This window comes from Leucoraja erinacea, chromosome 9 (genome assembly GCF_028641065.1).
Source record: "Leucoraja erinacea ecotype New England chromosome 9, Leri_hhj_1, whole genome shotgun sequence".
Lineage (NCBI taxonomy): Eukaryota > Metazoa > Chordata > Chondrichthyes > Rajiformes > Rajidae > Leucoraja > Leucoraja erinaceus.
The window spans coordinates 45,052,566-45,077,023 of NC_073385.1; the positions used below are offsets into that span (position 1 = coordinate 45,052,566).

Below are 24,458 nucleotides of genomic sequence, written 5' to 3' on the forward strand. Positions count from 1 at the left end.
AGAATTGAATGCAAGTTCATTGGACTGGGTTTTGCTGCCAAAATAACTGGTCAATGTGGATACAAAGGATACAAAGGACATTTATTATCACATACACCAATTGGTGTAGTGAAATTTGACTTGCCATGCATTACACAAATAAAGATAAGACTCAAAATTAAAGAATTTAACAATAAACATAAAAACATCCCCCACAATGGTTCCCACTGTGAGGGAAGGCACAAAGTCCAGTCCCCATCCCCTTGTCCACCCATAATCGGGCCTATTGAGGCCCCTGCAGTCGGCACTACGGTGGCTATGTGCACACCATTAATGAGTATAGTTTAGTTTATTATTACATCTACCAAGAAACAGTGAAAAGCTTGTTTTGTGTTATCCAGTCAAATCATACAGTACATGAGTACAATCATAAGCAAGTAAAAAAAGAGAAACAATTATAGGTAGATCATCTTCTGGAAGAGTATGCAAAGAGTCACCCTGTTCTGGTGCCATCTTGCAACTTTCAAGTGTCTAAAGTTTGGTCAAGGCCTACGGAGATGTGTAATTTCTTATTTTCTCACTTTAAGGCCTGGTGTCCTGGCAGCACTGGCCCAGCACAACGCTGTTGGTTCCTTTTACCACTGCTCCCTGCAACTGCTGCAGGTTGTGCTCTCTCTACTCGCTGCCCAGTTGCTGTGGGACGTTCATTGGCCACCTCCACCAACACCACGATCCGCGTACATTGCAAATGCGCTATCCATGGCCTCCAGCAGCCACCTCAATGCTTCCGTGCGCAGAGGTCACCACATCACACTAATATTGCTCATACATTCTACAACCTCGCAATCCTTTGTGCCTAAACAAATTTCTCACACTCTGTCCTACTTTTAACAACAAACCCATGCCTCTCCATCTCTGCCCCTCTCTATCTCTACCAACAGTTGCTCCCAGTCTCCTTTATTATTTGGTTTCTTTTTGCCTATTGCTAAGTTTCTGCATAATACTTTTTTTAGTCAAAGACACAATATAACAAAGCAAATATCTGCATTTAATATTGAGATCGGGCAGATAAAGAGTTATTCATGAATCTCATTTGAATCTGATCACGACTTTTTCAAATTGAAAGGGGGCATCAGTCTTGCACAAATTCTCATTCTCAATCTAAGTACCGGGGTAAGTTGAATGTAATTCTCATGTTATTGAGGATTTGGTCGATTTCAGTCCAGTTCTGCTTCAGGAAAAATTGCAGAAAATGTACGCCTGGTGCTTCAGTCTTCTCTCTGATTATTAATCTCAAGGTAATGGTCTAAGGATTTTAAACATTAAAATCAAATGTTTAAATGTAGAAACAAGGAACTAGAAGCTGGTTTTCAAAACAAAGACACAGAGCTGGAGTAAAAACATCCCTGGAGTACATGGACAAGTGACATTTTGGTCGGGACCCTTCTTCAGACAAAATCAAATCTTTGATTCCTCTAATATTTTAACTTCTCTATCCTTTTGCTTATACAATTTTGGACGAATTTTGCACATATCAAATTTTAACTTGGAATCCATTATCTTTAGTTTCACCTGTTTCTTTCTCAAATTGTATTTGATTTCAACTCTGCATTCATTTGCAAGGTTAAAAATTTTCCCGCTTTGCTTTTTTTTACTTTGATCCATCAAGGCATATATAGATTAAATATATTTTGTTGCATTGAATTTTGTAAATATTAGTTCCACATATATCTTGTAATGTTTATGGAGGACATCCATTTATACTCATTGATTTGATTCTTGAATAATCCTGTGGTCAGCTCCAATACGCCTACCAGGGGTTGTACGATGACAAAAAAGCAGCATATATAGTTAGACTCCAAATTCAAAGTGATCAGTATTGTGTACAGATTCAGACTGCCAGAATTATCAAGATGCATTTTGTCGTAGTACCTGATACCATATAACCATATAACAATTACAGCACGGAAACAGGCCATCTTGACCCTTCTAGTCCGTGCCGAACACATAATCTCTCCTAGTCCCATATACCTGCGCTCAGACCATAACCCTCCATTCCCTTCCCGTCCGTATAACTATCCAGCTTGATATATGTTATCCAGCTTGATATACCTACTTGATATATAGCTTGATAGCGAGATATTAAATTGAAACTTCATATCTTCAAAGCCAGCTCCATAGAACTATCTGCAGCACCTTATATAATTCAAACCCGATTGTAAAGTTATTTAGGCTATGTAACTCCAGAACAGTTTACCGACCTCTAGAAGTAACCAGAAACTATCTCAAGCTGCAATGCATGGTAAATTTCAGCAGGATATTCAAGTATAAGTTTAGGGTGACATTGTTTACAGCACCAGAGATGATCCAGACTTGGGTGCTGTCTGTACAGAGTTTGTACGTTTTCCCTGTGACTGCGTGGGTTTTCTCCAGGTGCTCCGGTTTCCTCCCACACTCCAAGGATGAATAGGTTTGTGGGTTAATTGACTTTGGTAAAATTGTAAATAGTCCCTACTAGTGTGTAAGATTGTGTTAGTGTACAGGGTTATCATGGACAGCGCGGATCCGAAGGGCCCGTTTCTACATTGTATCTCTAAAGTCTATAATTGCAGTGGTTTGGATCTTGTGGTTGGATCTCTTTGCTATTCATTCTTATTACAGCTGGCCATAATTTTGAGCAGCCACCTCGTCTCTGTTCTAAATGGCTTACCCCTTATTCTTAAACTGTAGCCCCTGGTTCTGGACTTCCCCAACATCGGGAACATGTTTCCTGCCTCTAGTGTGTCCAAGCCCTTAACAATCTTATATGTTTCAATAAGATCCCCTCTCATCCTTCCAAACTCCAGAGTGTACAAGCCCAGCCGCTCCATTCTCTCAGCACATGACAGTCCCGCCATCCCGGGAATTAACCTTGTAAACCTACGCTGCACTCTCTCAGTAGCAAGAATGTCCTTCCTCAAATTAGGGGACCAGAACTGCACACAATACTCCAGGTGTGCTCTCACTAGGGCTCTGTACACTAGGGTTCTGCAACGTTTCGGGTCGAAACCCTCTTCAGTCTGTCTATTGGGTGAACATTTTATATCCTTCATGTATTTGAATGTTGAAGCGCTCATGTTTTTACATGACAAAGTTGCAGGGAAGCAGGGTGACTCAGAGAATTCCACTGATTCTAGTTGCACAATTTGAATGCTGATATTGTTGGCCAATTTCTTCAAATAATTATGAGTGCCTGACAATCTCGCAATTAGTCATCCAGCAAATCCGGGCAGAATTCCATAACTAGAATTAACAATCTCATCATGCAACATTGGAATATTGTGGAATATTGATACACAACCTAGCCTGTTTTGCTTTGTTAGAAACGGCAGAATGCTTTCAAATAACAAGCTTGGCCAAGATATTAAAGATTCCATTGGTAATACGAGTTAAATATATAGAACAAATAAAGGTGCATCATGTATATGTCATAGAGTCATAAAGCGTGGAAACAGGCCCTTCGGCCCAACCTGCCCACGCCGACCAACATACCCCATCTACAGTAGTCCCACCTGCCTGCTTTGGTCCCATATCCCTCTAAACCTGTCAATGTTTCTTAAACATTGCGATAGTACCTGCCTCAACTACCTCCACCCACCCACCACCCTTTGTGTAAAAGAGTTACCCCTCAGGTTCTACTGCAGTTGTACAGGGTCTTGGTGAGACCACACCTGGAGTATTGCGTACAGTTTTGGTCTCCTAATCTGAGGAAAGACATTCTTGCCATAGAGGGAGTACAGAGAAGGTTCACCAGACTGATTCCTGGGATGGCAGGACTTTCATATGAAGAAAGACTGGATAGACTCGGCTTGTACACGCTAGAATTTAGAAGATTGAGGGGAGATCTTATAGAAACTTACAAAATCCTTAAGGGGTTGGACAGGCTAGATGCAGAAAGATTATTCCTGATGTTGGGGAAGTCCATAACTAGGGGTCACAGTTTAAGGATAAGAGGGAAGTCTTTTAGGACCGAGATGAGAAAATTATTTTTTACACAGAGAGTGGTAAATCTGTGGAATTCTCTGCCACAGAAGGTAGTTGAGGCCAGTTCATTGGCTATATTTAAGAGGGAGTTAGATGTAGCCCTTGTGGCTAAAGGGTTCAGGGGGTATGGAGAGAAGGCAGGGATGGGATACGGAGTTGGATGATCAGCCATGATCATATCGAATGGCGGTCCAGGCTTGAAGGGCCTACTCCTGCACCTATTTTCTATGTTTCTATCCCATTAAATCTTTCTCCCCTCACTTTAAACCTATGTCCTCTGGTTTTCGATTCCCCTACTCTGGACAAAAGACTGTGTGTGTTTACCTGATCTATTCCTCTCATGATTTTGTATACCTCTATAAGATAATCTTATGTAAGATTTGTGTTGACCAACTAAGAGTTGTGGTTGTATCTTCCAAAAAACATCAATAGTTCGCTAAGATTGTTGCTCATATCTGTAAGCCAGATAATTGTAGTCTATATTTTTATGGTATATTTACATATTCTTCATAGCAACCAGGTCAAAATATGGGTAGATATTAATACAATGTGCAGAACAATTGCAATTGTATATAGCAACACTTATAACAACCAGGACTTGAAAATGGCTCTAAAAACTGGTGACTCTGTATACTGTCACAGTGTATAGTAGAAACATAGAAAATAGGTGCAGGAGGAGGCCATTCGGCCCTTCGAGCCAGCACCGCCATTCATGTATAAATGTACTACCATTATACATTTGTACTCTATCTGAGGCATTTATCTAAGATGTATCTAAGTGCTTATGTAAAGTGATACGTACCGATCTGTATAGAAAAATGAATTTCATGGTACAGGTGGCAATAAAGTACCATTGAACCTAAAGGATTTATAACATCTTAAATTGTGGTTTTTAAGTGCAGTTAAATTGGTTTCATCAAGATGTGGAATTTAAAACATAAAATTATCACACCTTACCCTAGTGGCAGCCAGCCCGCTGTATAATGCTAATTGTACTTTTAATTACGACATTATTAGGCATTAGCTAGGGAGAGTAAATTGGGAGCAGCTGTTATTGAGTAAGTCCTCATCTGGGATGAGGGAGTCGCTTAAAAACCAACTGATCAAAGATCATGACTGGCATGTTCCAGTCAGGAATAGGGACAGGGATGCCAATGTAACGGGGCCATGCATAACGAGAGAGGTTGTAAATTTGGTCAAAAAGGGGAAAAAAGCATACATAGGGTTTAAGAAGGTGAAATCAAGCAGGACCTTTGAGGAAGCAGGCAGGAAGGAATTCAAGCAGAGAATTAGAAGGATTAAAAGAGGCCATGAAACATCTGAAGCAAATAGGATTAAAGAGAATCCCAAGGCTGTTTATGCATACGTCAAAACAAGAGGATAACTAGGGAGAGGATAGAACCACTGCAGGTTAAAGAAGGCAATTTATGCTTAGAGTTAGAGGGTGTCGTTGATGAGGACTGAATGAGTACTTTCCATCAGTATTCACTAAGGAGAAGGTCAGAGAGTCCATCACACAGACCAGACTCCCCACCATTGACCCCATCCACACTTCAGGGTACCTCAGGAAAGCAGCCATCATAATCAAAGACCTTTACCATCCCGATCATTCTGCCTCATCCCTGCTCCCATCCGGTGAAGATATAAAAATTTGAAAACACATGCCACCAGTCTCAGGAATACCTTCTTCCTCTATGTTATTAAACTTCTTAACAAGTCCTCCCATAAGCCAGATTACAGTCCCAATTTCCCACCCTACCTCATTGCAGACATTGGGCTTTTTCTCTAGAACGGTTATACTACCATGTAGAGAAACTATATTCTGCACTCTGATATTTTTCCCTTTGTTCTTACCATTATACTTCTTTGGCTTGATGGTATTCATGTATAATATCTGATTTGATTAGATAGCACGCAATCAATAGCTTCTCACTGTATGTTGGTGCACGTGACAATAATAAACCTAACCCGAAACATTGTCAAGAATGTACCCTGGTGGCACGGTGGCGCAGCGGTAGAGTTGCTGCCTTACAGTGCTTGCAGCGCCAGAGACCCAAGTTCGATCCCGACTATGGGTGCTGTCTGTACGGAGTTTGTACGTTCTCCCCATGACTGTGAGGATTTTCTCCAAGATCTTCGGTTTGCTCCCACACGCCAAAGACATATAGGTTTGTAGGTTAATTGGCTTGGTATGCGTAAATTGTCCCTAGTGCATGTAGGATAGTGTTAATGTGCGGCGATCACTGGTCGGTACGAACTCGGTGGGCCGATGGGCCTGTTTCCGTGCTGTATCTCTAAACTAAACTTAAAAAAACGAATGTAGATACTCTTGAGATTATTAAACAAAATGATTATTTCCAGAATTCCAGGCTTAGGAGAAGGACAATCAAACTTGTTCGCCCAGAAGGAAGATAAATCAGGGACTTCAATGCAGTGTTTATAATGTTGCCGGTCATAAGGGGGTTAAACAAGTAATAAAATTGAAGTTGTAGTAATGGAACTGAGAAACATGATTGTTAAATTGGTAAGCTCTGGAAAGATCAGAAATTGGAAGAAATTTGGTTACCCAATAATAAAGTTGTCTCACATCAAAAATGGTTCATGAATTATTTCTTGGGACAATGAATTGTATCTATCCCAAGGTGGAAAGGAACCTTACAAGGATAAATGTATGCATATTAAAAACACAACGCATGTAGCCTATAAACCTCCTCGCTTTTTGTCCCTGAGAAGCGTCATCTGTGGAATGCAGTCAGGCAGCTTTTGAATATGTTGCTGTGCTTGGAGCTCAACATTTTTAGGTGCTACATGACCAAGAAGTTTTATGTTTTTAAATAAGTGTTAGTTTTCTGTAAATTGTGCAGAACGCTATGAGCCCTCATTGCCTTTAAGAAATTAAAATATATTGGTGAGAATAAATCACAGTTTGTACTGTGTTGGTGTGTTTATAAGGGACAGGTTAAGCTTGCAAATTTGGCTCCATCAAACCCCCCGCCCCTGTGTCGAAATTAAAGCGCCTAATGAACAGTGAGCAAACATGGGCAGAGATCCCTGACGATCAATGTTAACCAATGTTATGTATTTGCACTTCGTTTGAGACATATACAGTCATACAGCGTGAAAATGGGCCCTTTGGCTCAACTTGCTCACACCAACAAACATGTTCCAGCTACACTTTTCCCATCTGCCTGCGTTTAGCCCATATCCTTCTGAACCTATCCTATCCTGGAATCTCCTACCAGAAATGGGTGAGAGCTTTATAACAACTTAATGGAATTTGTACTGTTTTCTGAGCTGAATATCAAATATATAATGGCATATTAGCTCTGCTCAACTAAATTGCTACATAAGTTTGTTTGTGTCTTACTTATTAATATTTAAGCAATCTGTGATGAAGCAACTCTGCTCTCCAATGACTTTGAAGGAATCTGCCCGCAAATATCTAACCATCACTGAGCCAGACTTTCCTGCCATCAGCTGTTGTCAAATGTCAATCAAGTGGATCGTTGGTGAAGAACAATGCTGATGTCGTCAGGCCGACTGAGCAGCCAATTGAAATACTCTGATAGACCATAAATATAGAAGTAAAAGGTACATTTCTTCAGTGAATAGTTTAGTTTAGAGAAACAGCGCGGAAACAGGCCCTTCGGCCCACCGAGTCAGCAGCGACCAGCATTCCCCGCACATTAACACAAGCCTATACACACTTGGGATAATTTGCACTTATACCAAGTATACAAACCCATTATTTCTTTCCAAACTCCAGCAAGGAAAGCAGCCATGCCTATATATATGAGCCTTGAAGCTAGAAATAAAATATTACTAGCCTAAGTGGGACCCGTTGGCCACCAAATTCAAATGCAATTTCATACCATTTCAAGCAGAGCGCAGGCCACCAAATTCAAATGCAATTTTATGCCATTTCAAGCAGAGCGCAGGCCACCAAATTCAAATTCAAATGCAATTTCATACCATTTCAAGCAGAGAACAGGCCACGAAATGCAAATGCAATTTCATACAATTTCAAGCAGAGCACAGGCCACCAAATTCAAATGCAATTTTATGCCATTTCAAGCAGAGCGCAGGCCACCAAATTCAAATGCAATTTCATACCATTTCAAGCAGAGCACAGGCCACCAAATTCAAATGCAATTTCATACCATTTCAATCAGAGCACAGGCCACCGAATTCAAATGCAATTTCATACCATTTCAATCAGAGCACAGGCCACCGAATTCAAATGCAATTTCATACCATTTCAAGCAGAGCGTAGGCCACCAAATTCAAATGCAATTTCATACCATTTGGGCTTTCTACTCCTGCCACCCCCCCCCCACCCCCGGAAGGGGCGTTACCTTCATCATGGTGATTGACAGGCGAGATGACCAATCAGCTGATCTCAAGATTTTTTAAACATTTATAACTTTTTTATTTTTCATCGATCGGAAATATCCTCGCGGCTGCGTCAGTGGGGGACGACTGTGAGTAAGATGGCCAAACATCACAGCGATATATGGTAGCGTTTTTCCTAAAATCAATATTCAGCGCTGACAGGGTCAAGATGAGACTTTTGGTTATATAGATTACATTTTACATTAGTTTTTTTTTTTTTAATTTTCTGTGACAGTGGCACAACGGTAGAGTTGCTGCCTTACAGTGCCAGAGGCCCGAGTTCGATCCTGACTAGGGGTCCTGTCTGTCCAAATTTCTGTACATTTTCCCTGTGACCGTGTGCATTTTCTCCAGGTGCTCCGGTTTCCTCCCACACTCCAAAGGCATACAGGTTTGTAGGTTAATTGGCTTCGATAAAATTGTAAATTGTTCCGAGTGTGTAGGATAGTGCGAGTGTACGGGGTGAGCTAGTTGGTGGGCTGAAGGGCTTGTGTCCGCACAGTGTCTCTAAAGTCCTAAGTTATGCTTTATGTTTCAATCTGAATGGAAACCAATATCTAGTTTGTGCTAGAGTCCAGTTTTGCCCTCGTGTTTTATGCCTCTAGCTCCAATCTAGGCTGCCACTGGGGACATCAGTAAATCTGCAGTGCACAGATGTATAGAGTAGGTGACTGATGCATTGTTTGCCAGAGGTAGCACTTAACTTTCCCCGTGGACAGCCAACAACAGCATGAGGGGCCACAGCATTTTTCAAGTAGCAAGGTTACCCAAGGTCCAGTGTGTTATTGATGGTACCCAAATGGCCCTGTGTGCTTCAGTGTACAATAATTGTTCATTCATGACTGCAAAGGATTACCCCACTATTAATGAGCCACCATCTGCACAGAAGCATGCAGGTAAACGTCTGCAGCTTAAGCAGCATTTCTCATCCCTTTGTTTTAAGGCAATATGCAATGCCACCCAGAAAAAGAGAGTGTAAAATTAGTTCCCAGGAGATTAATTTTAAGCCCTGCAGCTCAAACTCATGAGTCTCCATAGCAACTATGTCCAGGTAAAATAAGGTACACTCATCCACCAAATTTATCCTCCAAGATGCTATAGTGTTTGGTAATAACAGAGACCCTGCAACACAGTATAATAAAATAGATGTTGCTGAGATGAGAAAGTTATGCAACTGGAAATACCAGACAATGATCAGCAAAGATATGACATGGTAGGAGAATATATTGAATTAATTGCTACTGAAACATACTGTCAGGTACTTGTTTGCAGGTACTTGCAGAACCACATTACCACATTCTCAGTATCTATCCACTCATTAAGGAGCAGTGCTCCCAATTCTTCCAAATCCTGAAGAATACATCTTCACCTACAGTAACATGACATTTACTGAGCTGCTGCAGGTGTCAGCCCTTGGCAAAGTCCGACTCCATAACAAGAAATATCTCCAGAGACAGTTCCACTGAAATAAATGCAAGTAAATGTCCATCCTGTGCTTATGAACTGTCTGTTTAGTTCCTCATACAGTGTGCATTTGGCCTACCTAAGAGTACCTGCATAATACATACAATCAAGACTATCTTTCCAAAGTCACCAGCTTCAACATTTCTCCATCTGCAATAATTGAACTATTCCTGACAACTTCACAGCCAAACACTACAGTGAACATAGTGATGGAAGAAATTGCCAATACGTCATTTATCTAGCATTTGTTCACCCCCAACCTACTTACTTATACTTTGGTTGGGCTAGCCCGTTTTTAGGTCTTGGGTTATTATTTAGACTTAGAAGCTAGATGTCAAGAAGGGAAAAGAACGGCCCTTGCAATCAAGACAGTTTTCAACCAAGTGCTGCAACGAGGTACAAGAAAGATATGATATACATTGGAAAATCCCTTAATAGCCGACAAAGGAAGATAGTTGTCATTGTTGGTGAATCAGAGAAGCAGAATATTGTTGTTGCAATGCCATCTTGTTGAAATCTCTTCAGCTATCGGGGAACCCAGAGTAGGGAGATCAAGAACCAAAAAGACATAGGTCTGACGGGAAAGATTTAATATGAACCTGAGGGGCATCTTTTTCACACAAGAGTGGTGGGCATATGGAACGAGCTGCCAAAGGAGGTAGTTGAGTCAGATACTATAACAACATATAAAATACATTTGGACAAGTGCATGGATAGGAAAGGTTTAGAGCGACATGGGCAAGCGCGACTAGTGTAGACAGGGCACCTTGGTCAACATAGGCAAGTTGGACCGAAGTGTCTGTTCCCATGCTGTAGGATTTTATGTAGCTTTTGGCATCATGGGTTTAAGTTTCACTGGACAGTTGGATGCAAATAAGTGAATAGGTTCAAGAAAAATTAGACATGAAAACAGTAATGAATCATGGCCATCTCCTCACTTGTTCAGATGTGTGTCCTCAAAGTTTTGTTTTGTTTATTGTCACATGTATCAAGGTACAGTGAAAAGCTTTTGTTGTGTGCTAACAAGTCATGCATGATTACAATCGAGCCATCCACAGTGTCCAGATGCATGATAAAGTGAATAACATTTAGTAGAAGATGAAGTCCAGTAAAGTCTGATTAAAGATGGTCCAAGGGTCTCCAATGAGGTAGATAGTAGCTCAAGACCACTCTCTAGGTGTTGGTAGGATGGTTCACTTGCCTGATAACAGCTGGAAAGAAACTGTCCCTGAATCTGAAGGTGTGCATTGATGATAGTTTGATTTACGTTTCCTCTCATTTCCTGGACTGCCTTCTGCGAGTCAATTAGCAAAGGTTTGAGTGAATACATGAATAAGTCGCACAGTCGACTAAGTGGACAGAACCTGTTAGAGAGGAGACTATTTGAGAACCAAGGGAAGAGATATGTACAAGGGAGGTTTCTTCTCCAGTGCACCCTTCTCCACAATAGCCAGTCATGAGAAGCACTTAAGGTTCTATAATCCCATAACTCCAATATCAATATATGCTTTGTAGATGGCAGATGGTGGAATTCCTTCTAAAATGCAAGCTACCAAAGAGAAGCATTATTGACACTGAGAAGCTTGACTCCAGTGTGTAAATGAGGCTGACCCTGGAGACTGAGGCAAGGTCAACAAAGTAAAGGTTAGATGAATGCCAATGACAAACTGCCAAATTGAAGGCCTCAGACCAAAATTAGAGCTTCACTGATAGGATTGTAAAAAATGTTGAAATATCCATTGCACAAATGTTCTATCTGTATTTGCATCATGCATCAGCTAAACCCAGCCTTTAATTATTTAGCACTGTTTCCACACAATGGTAGATTTAATCCAGATAAATAGTAGTATAACTATGAAATTGGTTGCCACCTGCCTAGCTAATGGATTGGAATGAGGAAACAATGGAAAATGGCCCTGTTGAAGTTATATTCAGTTTTGGGAAAGAAATATAGAAAGGCGTAAGCAATATTACTAATTGAACATCTTCAGATGACAAGAAAGTCGATTCCAAGGGAGAAGAGCATGCAAACAGGAAGGTGATGAGTGACTATGAAGTGATGACAGTGAGCCGAGCTAGAAAATGGAGAGAGGGAAACATACCCCTACTTCCTGAATACCAGCAAGTTCTGTAGTGAGCAGATTAAGTTGCAGTGGGCAAAAAATGTTCTTCAACATGGATCAAGTTGGCTGCTGCGGATTATATTTGGGAGCTAAAAGGTCATTCGCAGATTGGCAGATGACCTTGAGGGAGCAGGTAAGGCCTGAGCTGGTTTTTCCACATTCCTGCTTACATTTTCTGTTGCCTTCATGTCGGTACAGGATGGCACTCAAAATGTAGCAGAGTATTCTTGAGACAACTTTAAATGCATAAATTAGAAAAATGAAATTTAATTGTTGGCAGAGAAATATGCACTCGGGAAGGCATATTTATGTGATATTTGAAACTTGGCGGTTGCAGAAGTAGCCTCCAGTAAGAAATGATTTTCACTTTAACTAATATGATTAACTCTTTCACCACTTATTGAGTAGAGAATGGAAAAGGCAGATAGTATGGGCGCTGTAGTTTTAATGAAAGGTATGCATATGAAGGAATCCAGCCCTTGGTTTTTATTTTTGTTTTCCCTGCTTGTAGATTAGGTAAGTTAATTGAACAAGTCACTGACTGCTGTTAACATGGGGGGTGGTAGGTGCAGGAGAATGGGCAGGGTTTAACCAGTTGTTCAAGCAGCTGGGCATTTTTCTTCCAAAAACAGTCAAAAGTTCAAGTCACAGCAAGCCTGTCACTCACTGTCGCTCACCTCGGGAGCTGGCTCTGGTCTGCTTTCTGCCTGATGACCAGATGACTTGTCTCTGGGTCCTTTCTTCTCCACTGGTGACTGGGGGTGGGTGCTGCACAAAACTGAGTGAATGGTGGGCTCATGCTCTGCAGACCCCAGCTCCTTTGCACATATTTGCAAGAGCACCGTGGAGTAAAGGGTTGCACTCAGTGCTGTAGAGCGCACGCGTGAGAGGAATTAGCTCTATCGGTCTCACTCCCACAAAGTTCCCATTTTGTGGTGGCTGCATTTTGCATAACACAACAGCCCTGGAGAACCCGTGGCTTTTTCCCAATGTCCTACTTCCATCTGCAGGTGTGTGGTATTGAAACCAAAGAGTAAATATTTGAGAGTGTAAAATAATCTTCAAAGTTTTACTTAAATGCGTATTCTTTTTTTTTCATCCTTAGAAACATTATTTGCAAACATTTGCACAATGCATTAGACATTTCCAAATACCTGAAAGTCGAAAGTGACATAGGTAGATGGAATATCACTGAGTAAACCTGGATCATTGAAAAGATGGAAATAAATTATTGAGAATTGTGTCCTTTAGTATGACACTATCCTGGTAAATGATTTAATGTACTTCTGTGCTTATTTCCAACTCCATTACTCGATTCGTTTATGAAATAGTCATTTAAGATTAATTCACTATGGTATCAAAATTGAACAAGCTATGTTCAGTGCTACTTTTCATGAAGGGTGAACTATCCCCTGCCACTAACTGTTATTACACAACTATATATTGCTGTCAGCTGCAGTCTTCAAAGCTTAAAAAAGTTCCTGACACCAGCTATTGCTTTTCAGCACCAATGCTTCCAGCTGCTAACTAGATCTCCTCATTGCTAAATATCTCTTCCCTGTAAAACTTCCTCTAGCATCCATTTTCAGTGGATTAATATCTCCTGTCATTGTTACTGAGCGCTGATACTTAATATTGCTACCTGAGACATTTTGCTTTAAAACATTCTTTTCAACATTAAATCAAAGGTGCAAGCTTTGTTGCTATTTAAACATTTCATTTAAGGCAAATTGCATTATTTTTCTCAAAAATACAGGGAGTTATTTGCATAATGAATAAAGTTTTTTTTTTGTCAATGAAATACTCTGATCTCTCATTCTGTGACTGTCCTGGATTAAGGCGCATCAAGGCTCCCAACATTTTTTTAAATTCCTGTGCCTGGATTATGTGTTTCATTCAACCCTTAAATTGCTTACTTAAATTTCTCAAGCAGAACAATCAGAACTGTGGAATTCAATCACATAAAGCTGCTAATATAGTTACTATGGATCACATTTTCCACTGATTTCTTGATTGTGGGAATATTTTTCTAACTAACACTTGATGCAACTTTTAATGAAATGGTATTTGGAATTGATTAATATAAATGTCACAAATAACTTACAACATAACTAATACAAGCAATTATTTGCAATAGTATTCTCAGCATCACAGTAATATTCTGAACGTTACCTGATCCCACCACCCATCTTTGTCCAATAATGTAAGTGCATCTCACTCTTGTATTATCGGATCTGCAAAATCATTGAATCTTATAATTTTCTGAGTTCTTGAATCTTATTTTCTGATTTAGATTGTTTGTTTCTGGTCTCCCTAATATTAGAAGTGTACTGATATGTTCATGTTGGATCACTTGTGACAAAGTTGGGGTTTGAGCATGATTGAGAATGAGTTAAGTTGAATTGAACGTTAATATTTTTACAGAATAATGTTTCGTCGTACTCTGAATCGTATAATTACCGGGGCTGAGGGAGATAATTCTACCGAGCACTTCCTCGGCCATTCAAAGAATAAAACATGCTGCATCTAAGCTGTTAAAAAACACAGCAATCTTGGTATTTCCTGCAACCTTGTTTGCTTCGCGAATACTACGTTATAAACTAGTATGTGACCGTTAACAAAATAATTTACCAGACATACTGAAGAAGGGTCTCGACCCGAAACGTCGCCTATTCCTCCGTTCCATAGATGCTGCCTCACCCGCTGAGTTTGTCCAGCTTTTTTTGTCTACCTTCGGGTTTTCCAGCATCTGCAGTTCTTTATTAAACAATTGAGCATGAGTAGTGTTGTGACCCATCCACTTTTAACCAGCGAGGGCATTGTTAACTGGTCAGGATATTCGCAGAGAAGTGCCCAGACTGATATTTCAACTCAAAATACCGATAATGTCCTCACTATTTGCTGAATATATTAAGATAACTTGATGACTGATTTTGCCTGTACATTGGGAAAATGATTGGCATCCTCTTTTTAATCGGTAATATGAATGCACTTTAAACATTTGAATCCATTATTAAGATTGCATGCAAACAGATCTTGCAGGTCTTTTTCTAATCGTGGTTTAGAATTCGGGTCTATTACTGGTTTATTACTGAAACCAAACGCAATGTTTCGTGCGATTTGTTGATTCGTGTTCACGGCAGTGTTGTTGGAATTTGCACTTTGCAAATAACAGGGTTTTAATAAAAAAATTAAGTGAAACTGTGCTCCCATCCTTTCAAAGACGTCCACTCTAAGCAGCGTACCGCACCAAGCATTACTCGGCTAGATATGCATTTTATTGATAAACTATATGTGGACTAATTGCACAGGTAAACACGCCACCCCCGGAGACTCGACGGCACTATGGTTCGCTGATGTTCCAGAATATTAACTTTCAGCTACGATGCCAAGGGCTGCTTTCAGGTACAATATCAGTAACTTTTGCACCGAAACAAACCGGTCATGCGATTTGCAACCAACCAACCACTCCTCCGAAGCCGTAGCTTGCAAAGGATCGGAGGGTTTGCGTTTGATTGTAAGCAGAGTCGCGATCGCACCTTGATATGTTTCCACACATGCGAGTTTGTTTGGAAATATAAAACCGCAATCAGTGGGAGGAAAAGCAAATAATCAAAACTATTTAGGATAGTTAAAGATAGATATTGAAACAAAAGTGTTGCATTTGCAAAACCTGCATCTACATTTTAACAAACTTGTGCATGCATTGTCTGATCGATTTGTACGTGCATATTCCAGCCCGTGTGTGTGTGTGTGTGTGTGTGTGTGTGTGTGTACGCACGTGATTAAGAAGTAAAGCTGCCGCGATCGCTAGCAATAGGGAACGCGGCGATTGCTCTCACTCCCCCCCGCCCCATGTGCTCGGCTGCGGGTCAGTTTCACGGCTCGGCTCGGCGGCGCAGGCCCCGGCAGCAGGGGGCGCTCGGAGGCCGCTGCCGCCGCTCGCTCTGCCCCGCTGCCCGCTGACTCCCGAGCAAAGCCAAGATTGTTACTTACAGTTATCATGAGATCTTTATGCAATTAATACCCGCATTAGCCACCAACTACCCGCGGGATATTTATAACCTTTTTTCCCCCTGCATTGAGGGATAAAAAAAAATGAATGCTTGGTAGGAAATAACAAGGATTTGAAACGATAAATTATCAACATTTTTGCGCCTGTTAGTTCCGCTGGTTCGAACACGATTTATTTGCAGTGCCCTGCGACTCCCGGAGCTATAGACTGTGTTTATTTTCACGGAGTTGGTCAAATGTTGACAACCTTTTAAGCCAACATAACACCCAAGATTAGTGATGAGAAACTAATGAGGAAAGAGAGGGTCTTCATGCAAACCTCGCGCCTGGGGCTTCTAATTAAACCTTAGATTGGAAATAGCCAAGATTCCTCAGCCGCAAGCTGCAGGCTCAACTTTATCTCAAGTTTTAGACGATGCTCCTTTTATTTTATTTTTGCAAGATATATTTCCACCACCAAAGCAGGGAAGAAAACTGCAGCGTATTTTGCTGAGCGGGCGGTTCGATCCGTCGCTCTTGCCTTGAGCAAGTGTGATTTACTAATTAGAATATTTACATCATTAAGTCGAGGAGAGCGATGAAAAATATCCGTCACTCATTCTTCTCCAAGGTAGACGCACTGGAGAGCGTGGAACTGTCTCTAATTCAAAAAGGCAGTCGGGCAGAAAAGGCTATGAACATTATCCTGCTAGTTATTAATCAGTACTTCTAATAGCCCGACGCTTTGCTTATTCCAGCAGACTTTAATATTTATTTGTAATATTGATTGTGAGTATCCTTCACACGAAGTGGCATACATTTTTGATTGGCCGTGTGCGATTTTATAAATCAAATTGCTAATGGGAATTTTTTTTAACTTTATTTGCATTTCTTTACAAAAAAACATATTTTGAATTCTCGGTTAAAAGACCGCAGTCGGATAGCGTGTATGCTTAATGAGTCAATGCAACGGAAGCTTTTTGATGATATTCGTTCCCCTGCATTTCTTGACTGTGTTTGTTAAAACTCGAAGTCTCCTCAGAGTCAGAAATGTTACCTGCAAAGATAGAAAATACTGAAAATAATAGCCGGGATTTTATCATTACCACCACCCCCTCCCTTGGGCCCTGGTCATCAAAAGCAAATAAGAGTTGGCATTTACGCACTAGGGATAATTATGCAAAATATTTCGGAGCTTTCTGTGGGGAATAATCTGTTGACGCTTTTTTTTTAAATAACTTTTTCAGAATAAGAACGGAGGTACAGTAATCTGATTTATGCCGCCGGGAAATCCACATTTACTGATGAAGCTATGATTGCAGTTTAAGGAATACAGGGCTCTTTCAACATTCCTACCATTTGCCTCTTATCTTTACCCTAACGGTTTCAATTACGATGGCGCAGTACATTACAAACGCCGACATCCCGAATCATATTGTTTACATCCACATTGCAAGGTAATGTATTGCAAAATGTCTTCATATATAATCCGTTGGATAAAAGCTTATCCAGCCTTCTTAAACGGATAAAGGAGATAAAAACGTGATTCAAGTCAGATCTGTTCCCCGCAAGCCTCAATTGAATGGCTTACATGATAGAGGTTGTCCTTTGCACTGGTTTCAATATTTCTCACTGCGTTTCCCTATGTTGTTACACGCATACCTCTTTCCCTGTAAAGGTGTTGCTCCAGAACAGAGACAAATACAGATTGACGTCACTTATATTGATGTATTTTATGACCGATACACACTCCTATCAGTTTCAATGTGTATCGTTTCCATTACTTCTTAATGAATCGTGCTGTGGTACCCGAAATGTAACGATATACAATGTTCCTATCGTTACCCACCGGGAGATAATCCACGGTGTTCATGGTAAAATGATGAGAGTCCAATTTGTTAGGGGGGGATGAGGTGTGGACTGATTTTGAAACCGATATATAATGTGTAGGCTGAAGAAAGAATGAACTGGAAGCGAAGAAAACCTGGTCTTAAAGACATTCTGACATTTCCGGGAACAATCAAAATAAGCTTCGTTGCACAGCGGAAAAAATACCAATAAGTCTACAAGGTTCATCTTGGGTAAACATGAATCATAATTTACCATACCGACGCATATATAAAGATTCTAAAGCACATTATGGCGAAGCTGAAATTTGGATTCAATACAAACTTATAGCAAACCTCAGTTTCCCCATTGCCAATTCTTGCTTCTGACGGCTTCTGACTGAATGCAATTCGTTGTTAAATGTGATCGCACAAAAGATGCAAAACTTTTTTTTTTTTAAAAGGACGAAAGGTACTCATTTTTATCTGCATTACATTGATTTCGCTTAAGGGAAGCGACATTGAATGGTAATAATATAGACACAGTGTCCACCAATGTGCGACAAATATCCATCGCAGATTTTTTCGGTAGGATTTCATTCACAGACAGCAACATGGTCCAAAAACATAGTATTAATCCGATATTTGTCTGCGCTGGCGCTTTGGACCAGCAATCTAATTAGGATGTATTTTCAAGTGTAACTTGTCACAAAGTCAAACTTGTCGATTAGTATCAATAATTTTGAAAAAGAAAGATTCGCATTCGTTCTCAACTGGTAAATATTTTATGGAAATTTATCAAAGTACCCCCGAGGCCAAAAAAGAAACCTTTCTTAAAATAATTAAAGAATACACACACTTAGAGAGCGGTTGGAATCAAAGCTGACATTTTAAAGCACAACAAAATGTATTTCAGACAATCGTGCATATGTACAGCGGGGGTCACACAAGTGCAGTCGGAGCATTTATTTGCATTGATTTAGTCGGACTCCGAGATAATAGCAAGTATCCTCATAGAAAGCGTTCACAGGTAATTTGTCATAACTTCCGTGAGAGGCGGTAACACAATCCGAATTGATTCTTTTTCTCCTGTTCATATTGGTTATCTGCGGACTTTTTCAGACGTCGGAATAGTAACCTTGGATTTCTGAAACTGAGGCTGAATCCAAATGTGAATTGAGTTTGTAAAGAATTTTTTTTTTTTGCTTATCTTTTGAAAAGAGTAAAGAAGTTTTTTTTTGTTGGAGGCGTTCGCCGATTATCCCATGCCTGGCTCCCGTTTTCATTGATCATTCCATATGAGATAATGCAATTATAAACATCAATAGGAGGTTGCTGCGGGAATCATTATCTGGTGACAGTGATAAATGATCTCCAGAAATAGCGGCGTTTTCTCTGACCCACTCTGGGCTCTAGGGGTTGGGATACAAGGAGTCTCCATAGTAACATGTTTACAGCTAAAATGGTTGGTTAAAAATTCCAAAATGCAGAAAAGTCTTTATACGGGCTATTCAAATTTACAACAGCTTTTTTTTCTCCTTTGCTGGTTTTAAAACATTCTTAAATGTAAACGAGTCTGTAGCAAAATAAATTAAACGCTATTGCTTGGTCATTTATTTCAGTATAATTTATTTGGGTCTGGCTCTGGCAATCAATTCTTAAGAAATGTGATGACTTTTCTTGTTTTTTTAAATGTGAAAAAATATAGTTTTGCATTTGCAGTTGTCAATTATGTAAATGGTATTTTTGTTGGACTTGGCTTTTTTATAGATTTCCTCCCTTAAATTACTTTAGTGGAACTGCTTGTTTCATTTTAATCAATTTCCCCAAGAATACATTCAGCCGTGGAGTCGATACCAAATCTTTATCAAACTTTCCGCTTTCTCAAATCCGACTAGACAATCGAGAGAACTGCTTCGTTTCCGTCAGCACAAAACCCCGTGCTCTGACGTGTTTTATTGTTCATGGACAAATATATATATATATATATATCAACTCTGCTTTTGTAAAAGTGAAATCTTAAGTGTCCCACGTGCACATTTTACTGACAAACAAATAAACCTCTGATAAAAAAATTGCACTCTGCTTCTTTGTTTTAAAAATCAGATAACAATATCCAAGAAGCAGGATTAAAACACACGGGGAGATGCAATAGAACGCCCTAATACCGGACTTATTCGGTATCCATGTGGTTTTAAATTTAAGAGCATCTGGATCTCGGGACCTTTTCAGAATTGAGCGACAATGCAGTTGCTCATTTTGCATCGTTCATTGAAATTTGTAACCCAGCCAGTATGTTATAGAAACATGTAGCAAATGGACTGCACTCCGCACAGGAGTCAGATAGAAATATTGTGTTTAAATGTATTAATTACATGCACAACTGAAAATCTATTTACTCCAAGTAACGACGGGAGAACGCTCCGTGTCTCCCCCGCCCACCATATTTTAAAGGTCCCTTTCAGCAATAAAGGTAGAGGAGCAATATCTCACCTAATTGGGCGCAAGCACCGTTCTTTCAACCTGAGCTCTTGCGGCGGGGAGCCCGGCACTTTAATGGGGGGGGGGGGGGGGGGGGGTGAGGCGACACCAGCAGAACAGTAGGAGCATTCACAAATGCATTTGAATGCAGGGGGTTGATGAGGGGAAATGTGGAAGCGAGGGTGGAAATTTGGCCTCCTCTCAAGATTGACCACTTTGTTTAAGACAAAAACAAAAAAAACCCTCACGTTTCTGGAGTAAATGAGTGAAATGACGTTCTCATGGCATTTGGGAGACTCGAGCAAAGACATAAAGAGCAAAGAGTAAGCTTGAACCCGCGAAAAAGTTTAATCGCAGAGAGTGAGACCCGGGCTGGTGCAGAAAATGCAGCGTCTGTCCCGCAACTTTGCAGTTGCGACGTCGCCGGAGTCTCGGGTTGTGGCTGAACTGATGGATCCGGCAATGAAATGATTGCGACCGAAGTTTTCTAAACTGGGGAGTTTCTAACACGTTCTAGCCGAACACCATCAAATGGTCAGACACAAATTGCTGGAGTAACTCCGCTGAGTTACTCCAGCATGGTGTGTGTTTTTGTTTGTGAAGCAGCCTCTGCAATTCCTCGTGTCTACATCAGATGGTCAGATTGCAAACCCCGAATTGCCACAATGCCAACATAGTTCGCACAATTCAAGAGACTCAGCACATTATATAACGGCTAAACATCCACCCATTACCCTGTGCGGAACACGTGTTAATGGTATCAACCCAGGCTCTGAATGTTTTTAAATAAACTTTTATTAAGAAGCTCTGTAAACAAAAAGGAGAAACCTCCAGGGTTTTAGATACAATATAACTCACTTCAAATGTTGGCCAATCTGATTTTCCATATTTTCATAAATACCATAATTCCCTCCCCACCCACCACCACGCTGACTTTGCAAGAGTTCCCGAATAGTTTGGTTTCACGGCCAGAGGGGAAATGGAAAGAGGGAGATTCGGTTTGAAATTAACTTATACTGTACATCCTCACGCTGACTAGTAGATGGGAGGGGAGACTTCGAATGGGGAGAAGGTGTGCGCTGCCCCCTGAATTTAGTTTCCACGACTTTAACCAGTGAAAGCAAATCCAGGAATTTGTGACGGATGTAATCATTGCAACACGCAGAGAAAGTAAATTCTGCAAAGTTGGATTTGGCAGCTGGTATCATTTAATAAAAAGTATTTTCATGAAATCCCAAGCCTTTGACTAAGATATTGATAAATTTAGTAGGATTCTTTATTCTCTCCGTGAGTGTTGGTGTACAAAACGCTGTAGAACACTTAGAATTATTTTTTTTTGTACAGAAGATACCCTGTTTATATATTATATAAACCCTCTTAAATACGCCACAGGTTTCTTTCAAATGAACCTAGGTTTCCCAGTTGCTGTTCTACAGAAAGGAAATAAATGTTTCCTTCTTTTAAATCGAACAGTGGCCATGTCTGAACAAGTGGCAAACATATTTTTCAAATATGACCATTTTCTGGGATTAAACATAAAATAAAAACCACATCAACTGCTTGCGAGCAGCAGCAGCAAATAATGTGAAACCGTACAGGACTGAATGAACCCAACATTATATTAAAAACAAAAACAAGGAGTCCTGTAAATGCAGACACTTCTGGTAGAGTCCATTGGAAAGCCTCGATAATGGTGAAGTCATTACAGGTGTGTTATCAAACAGAAAAAAAAAATCTAAAAATGAAATATTTATTACGGCATTTGTGACTGAACACCTTTTAAACATACGTCACAGTCTTCATACAAGTACTTATGTCATCTGACAAAGCTCGCAAGGGTAACAGCATTTTCTTCTAGTGACACGTGCTGATAAAAGTAAGGAATTCATTGACATACAATACCAATTCCACAGCAGATTTGATACTAGCAAAACATTCGTTATTTCTCATTGAGGTAAACACATAGATATCTAACATGTAACAATTAATATACTGAACTCTCTGTACCAAGTATGTTACAGTATTTTTTTTGTTGTCTTTGCTTGTTCCAAGCAGTTTGAGTTCATTTAAAAAGGTCTTTCTTTTGGTGCAAGACCAGCTAAAGGATATTTCATTTAAGAAAATTCCACCCAAGAGCATTCTGAATAGTTCGTGTGACAACATTTTCTCAATGCTGTGACCCACAGCCATAGGAGGAAGCCGCTACTTCATCTTCAGGGGTTCATCGAACAAGCTCTTTGAGGAAGAGTCAGTCCAGAACATAATCAGACACAGGCCATTCATTTGGATTGAGCGGGCCTTATTTGATCCAGTAAAAATCAGTTATATGAGTGCATTCTCAAAACTTGTCACCTAGTGCTGCATCCAAAAAATCTCTTACGGATCTTCACTTTAGCTTCTTCCTCTATGGCAGCTTGGCTGGACTTGGGCAATCTGGTCGGAAACATGACTCCATTTGCTGTACGAGGACAACCATTTTGGGAACAACACACATAGTGTGGAAAAAGGATAACTTTCTTTCTAAAAACTATTGGAAGCAACAGAAATAGAGTGATCAACAGAAATGTACAAGTTTAACTTAGTTCCTATATTTATGCTACAGTAGTAATAAATCTTTCAGTCTTTTCCAGAGGAACTTTACATCGGAGATAAGTTCGGGTGAAGAATGCCTTTGGCTTCACGTCAGCCTTGGCCTGTCATTGGTCCTCTGTCGACGTTGAGAGAAAACAAAATCACAGCTCATCTGGAATTCCATTAAGTGTCAACATCTGTTGAAAGGTTAAAGTCTTACATTTGTGGTTTTCTTTTTTTATTCCCTTATACTATTGGGCATGAATGTCCATAACTTGCCCCCCCACACTGGGGTCTACAGGATTTAACATTGTGGGGCTCTGTGCTGACATTGGCATTCCAGGGTGAGGTGGGGGTCCACCATGCATCATCATGGCCGGGTGATGTGGGTGACTTGGGAGATAGGGATGCATTGGGGGTCCATGTCTTAACTGGGCAGGGTGTGGGGTCATCTGGGGAGGAGTGTAACTTGGCTGTGCCATACTCATACCCATAGGACCACCCTGAGATACATAGTCCCCTGGCATGCCTTGTAAACCTGAAAAGACAAGAATAAACAAACACAATGTGTTAACATTAAGAAATAATTCTGCAAAAGCATATCCTTATGTCTCATTACTGGTTATTTGTACATGTCTCGACACATCATCTCTATACGCATTGGATTGCAGTAATATTGATGTATTACGTATCACTGTATTACATAATCGCATGTGTTTTATAATAATAAATCACACTGGACAAGTCAAAATGATTAATTTAATCACCATGTGTTCAATTTTACTCATGGGTCACAGGTTCATGAAAGAATGGAGGATCAAGTTTCGGGCAGAAAAAATACAGGAAACAATAGAAAAAGTGAAAATTAAGTAGAACCAGAGAAGATGTTATTAAAAGGAACACGGCAAGTGGTCAGGAAGGCATCAATGTGAAGAAAATCTCTTGCACGGGATCTCTCTTTTTCGTACATGCAATGTCTCCTAATTGTTTTTTAAAATTTCTTTTTAGGAAATTCGGTGAAATTATTTCATTGCATTATTTGAAATGTTTCAGGTGGAGTTGTGTATTATGATCAGACTGCCGCTACAGATCTAGCTTTGCAGCGCCAAGGAAGTTGGGGAGAGGGTCAAACCTGAGAGCGTGGGATGTGGGCATAAGTGAGAACGATCTGTCAGTAAATGTCAATCAGATCATAGTATCCGTTCATCTTGCTAGAATTAATTTTAATATAAAATGGCTATCAATATAATGTCTAAACCACAGGATATCAACTTTACCTCTATTCATCCACTTGAATTTGCCAATAGAATTGCATGCAGATGGTGTTTATACCATAAACTGGTAAATGAAGTCCTATAAATTGTTGCCATTGTGTTAAGTGATTCTGCAGATTATTAGTAACCATGCTGGCATAACCATACTGAGACAATAATACAGTCTGCACCGTGTAATAAGTCCCACTCAGTCCTGTTTATTCCAGCACAGCAGCATGCTCACTGGTTGATGATAATTAAGTACCAAATATACCATATTGTCTGGCTGCATAATCAAATAAAGGGAGGATAATATTGTTAGTATTAAGCCATTAATGTAATTGGTTATGAAG

The 24,458-nt window shown here is 40.2% G+C and overlaps 1 protein-coding gene and 1 long non-coding RNA gene across 10 annotated transcripts in view; one reads left to right on the forward strand and one right to left on the reverse strand.

Moving 5' to 3' along the window:
- The first annotated feature begins 8,631 nt into the window (after positions 1-8,631).
- LOC129700322 (uncharacterized) lies at positions 8,632-18,808 on the forward strand. The gene is made up of 3 exons (XR_008724039.1): positions 8,632-12,114; positions 15,293-15,386; positions 17,222-18,808. It is a non-coding gene; the product is annotated as an uncharacterized LOC129700322 (long non-coding RNA).
- A 3,209-nt stretch (positions 18,809-22,017) lies between these two features.
- meis2a (Meis homeobox 2a) overlaps positions 22,018-24,458 on the reverse strand; it is a 124,044-nt gene continuing 121,603 nt past the window's right edge. For 5 of the 9 annotated variants that reach the window (XM_055640709.1, XM_055640707.1, XM_055640708.1 and 2 more), the window contains one exon: positions 22,018-23,390. In XM_055640709.1, coding sequence (XP_055496684.1) covers positions 23,104-23,390 — 287 coding nt within the window. In that variant the 3' untranslated portion in view covers positions 22,018-23,103. The remainder of the gene's footprint in view (positions 23,391-24,458) is intronic. The other 4 variants (XM_055640712.1, XM_055640713.1, XM_055640714.1 and 1 more) reach the window with 1 other exon arrangement.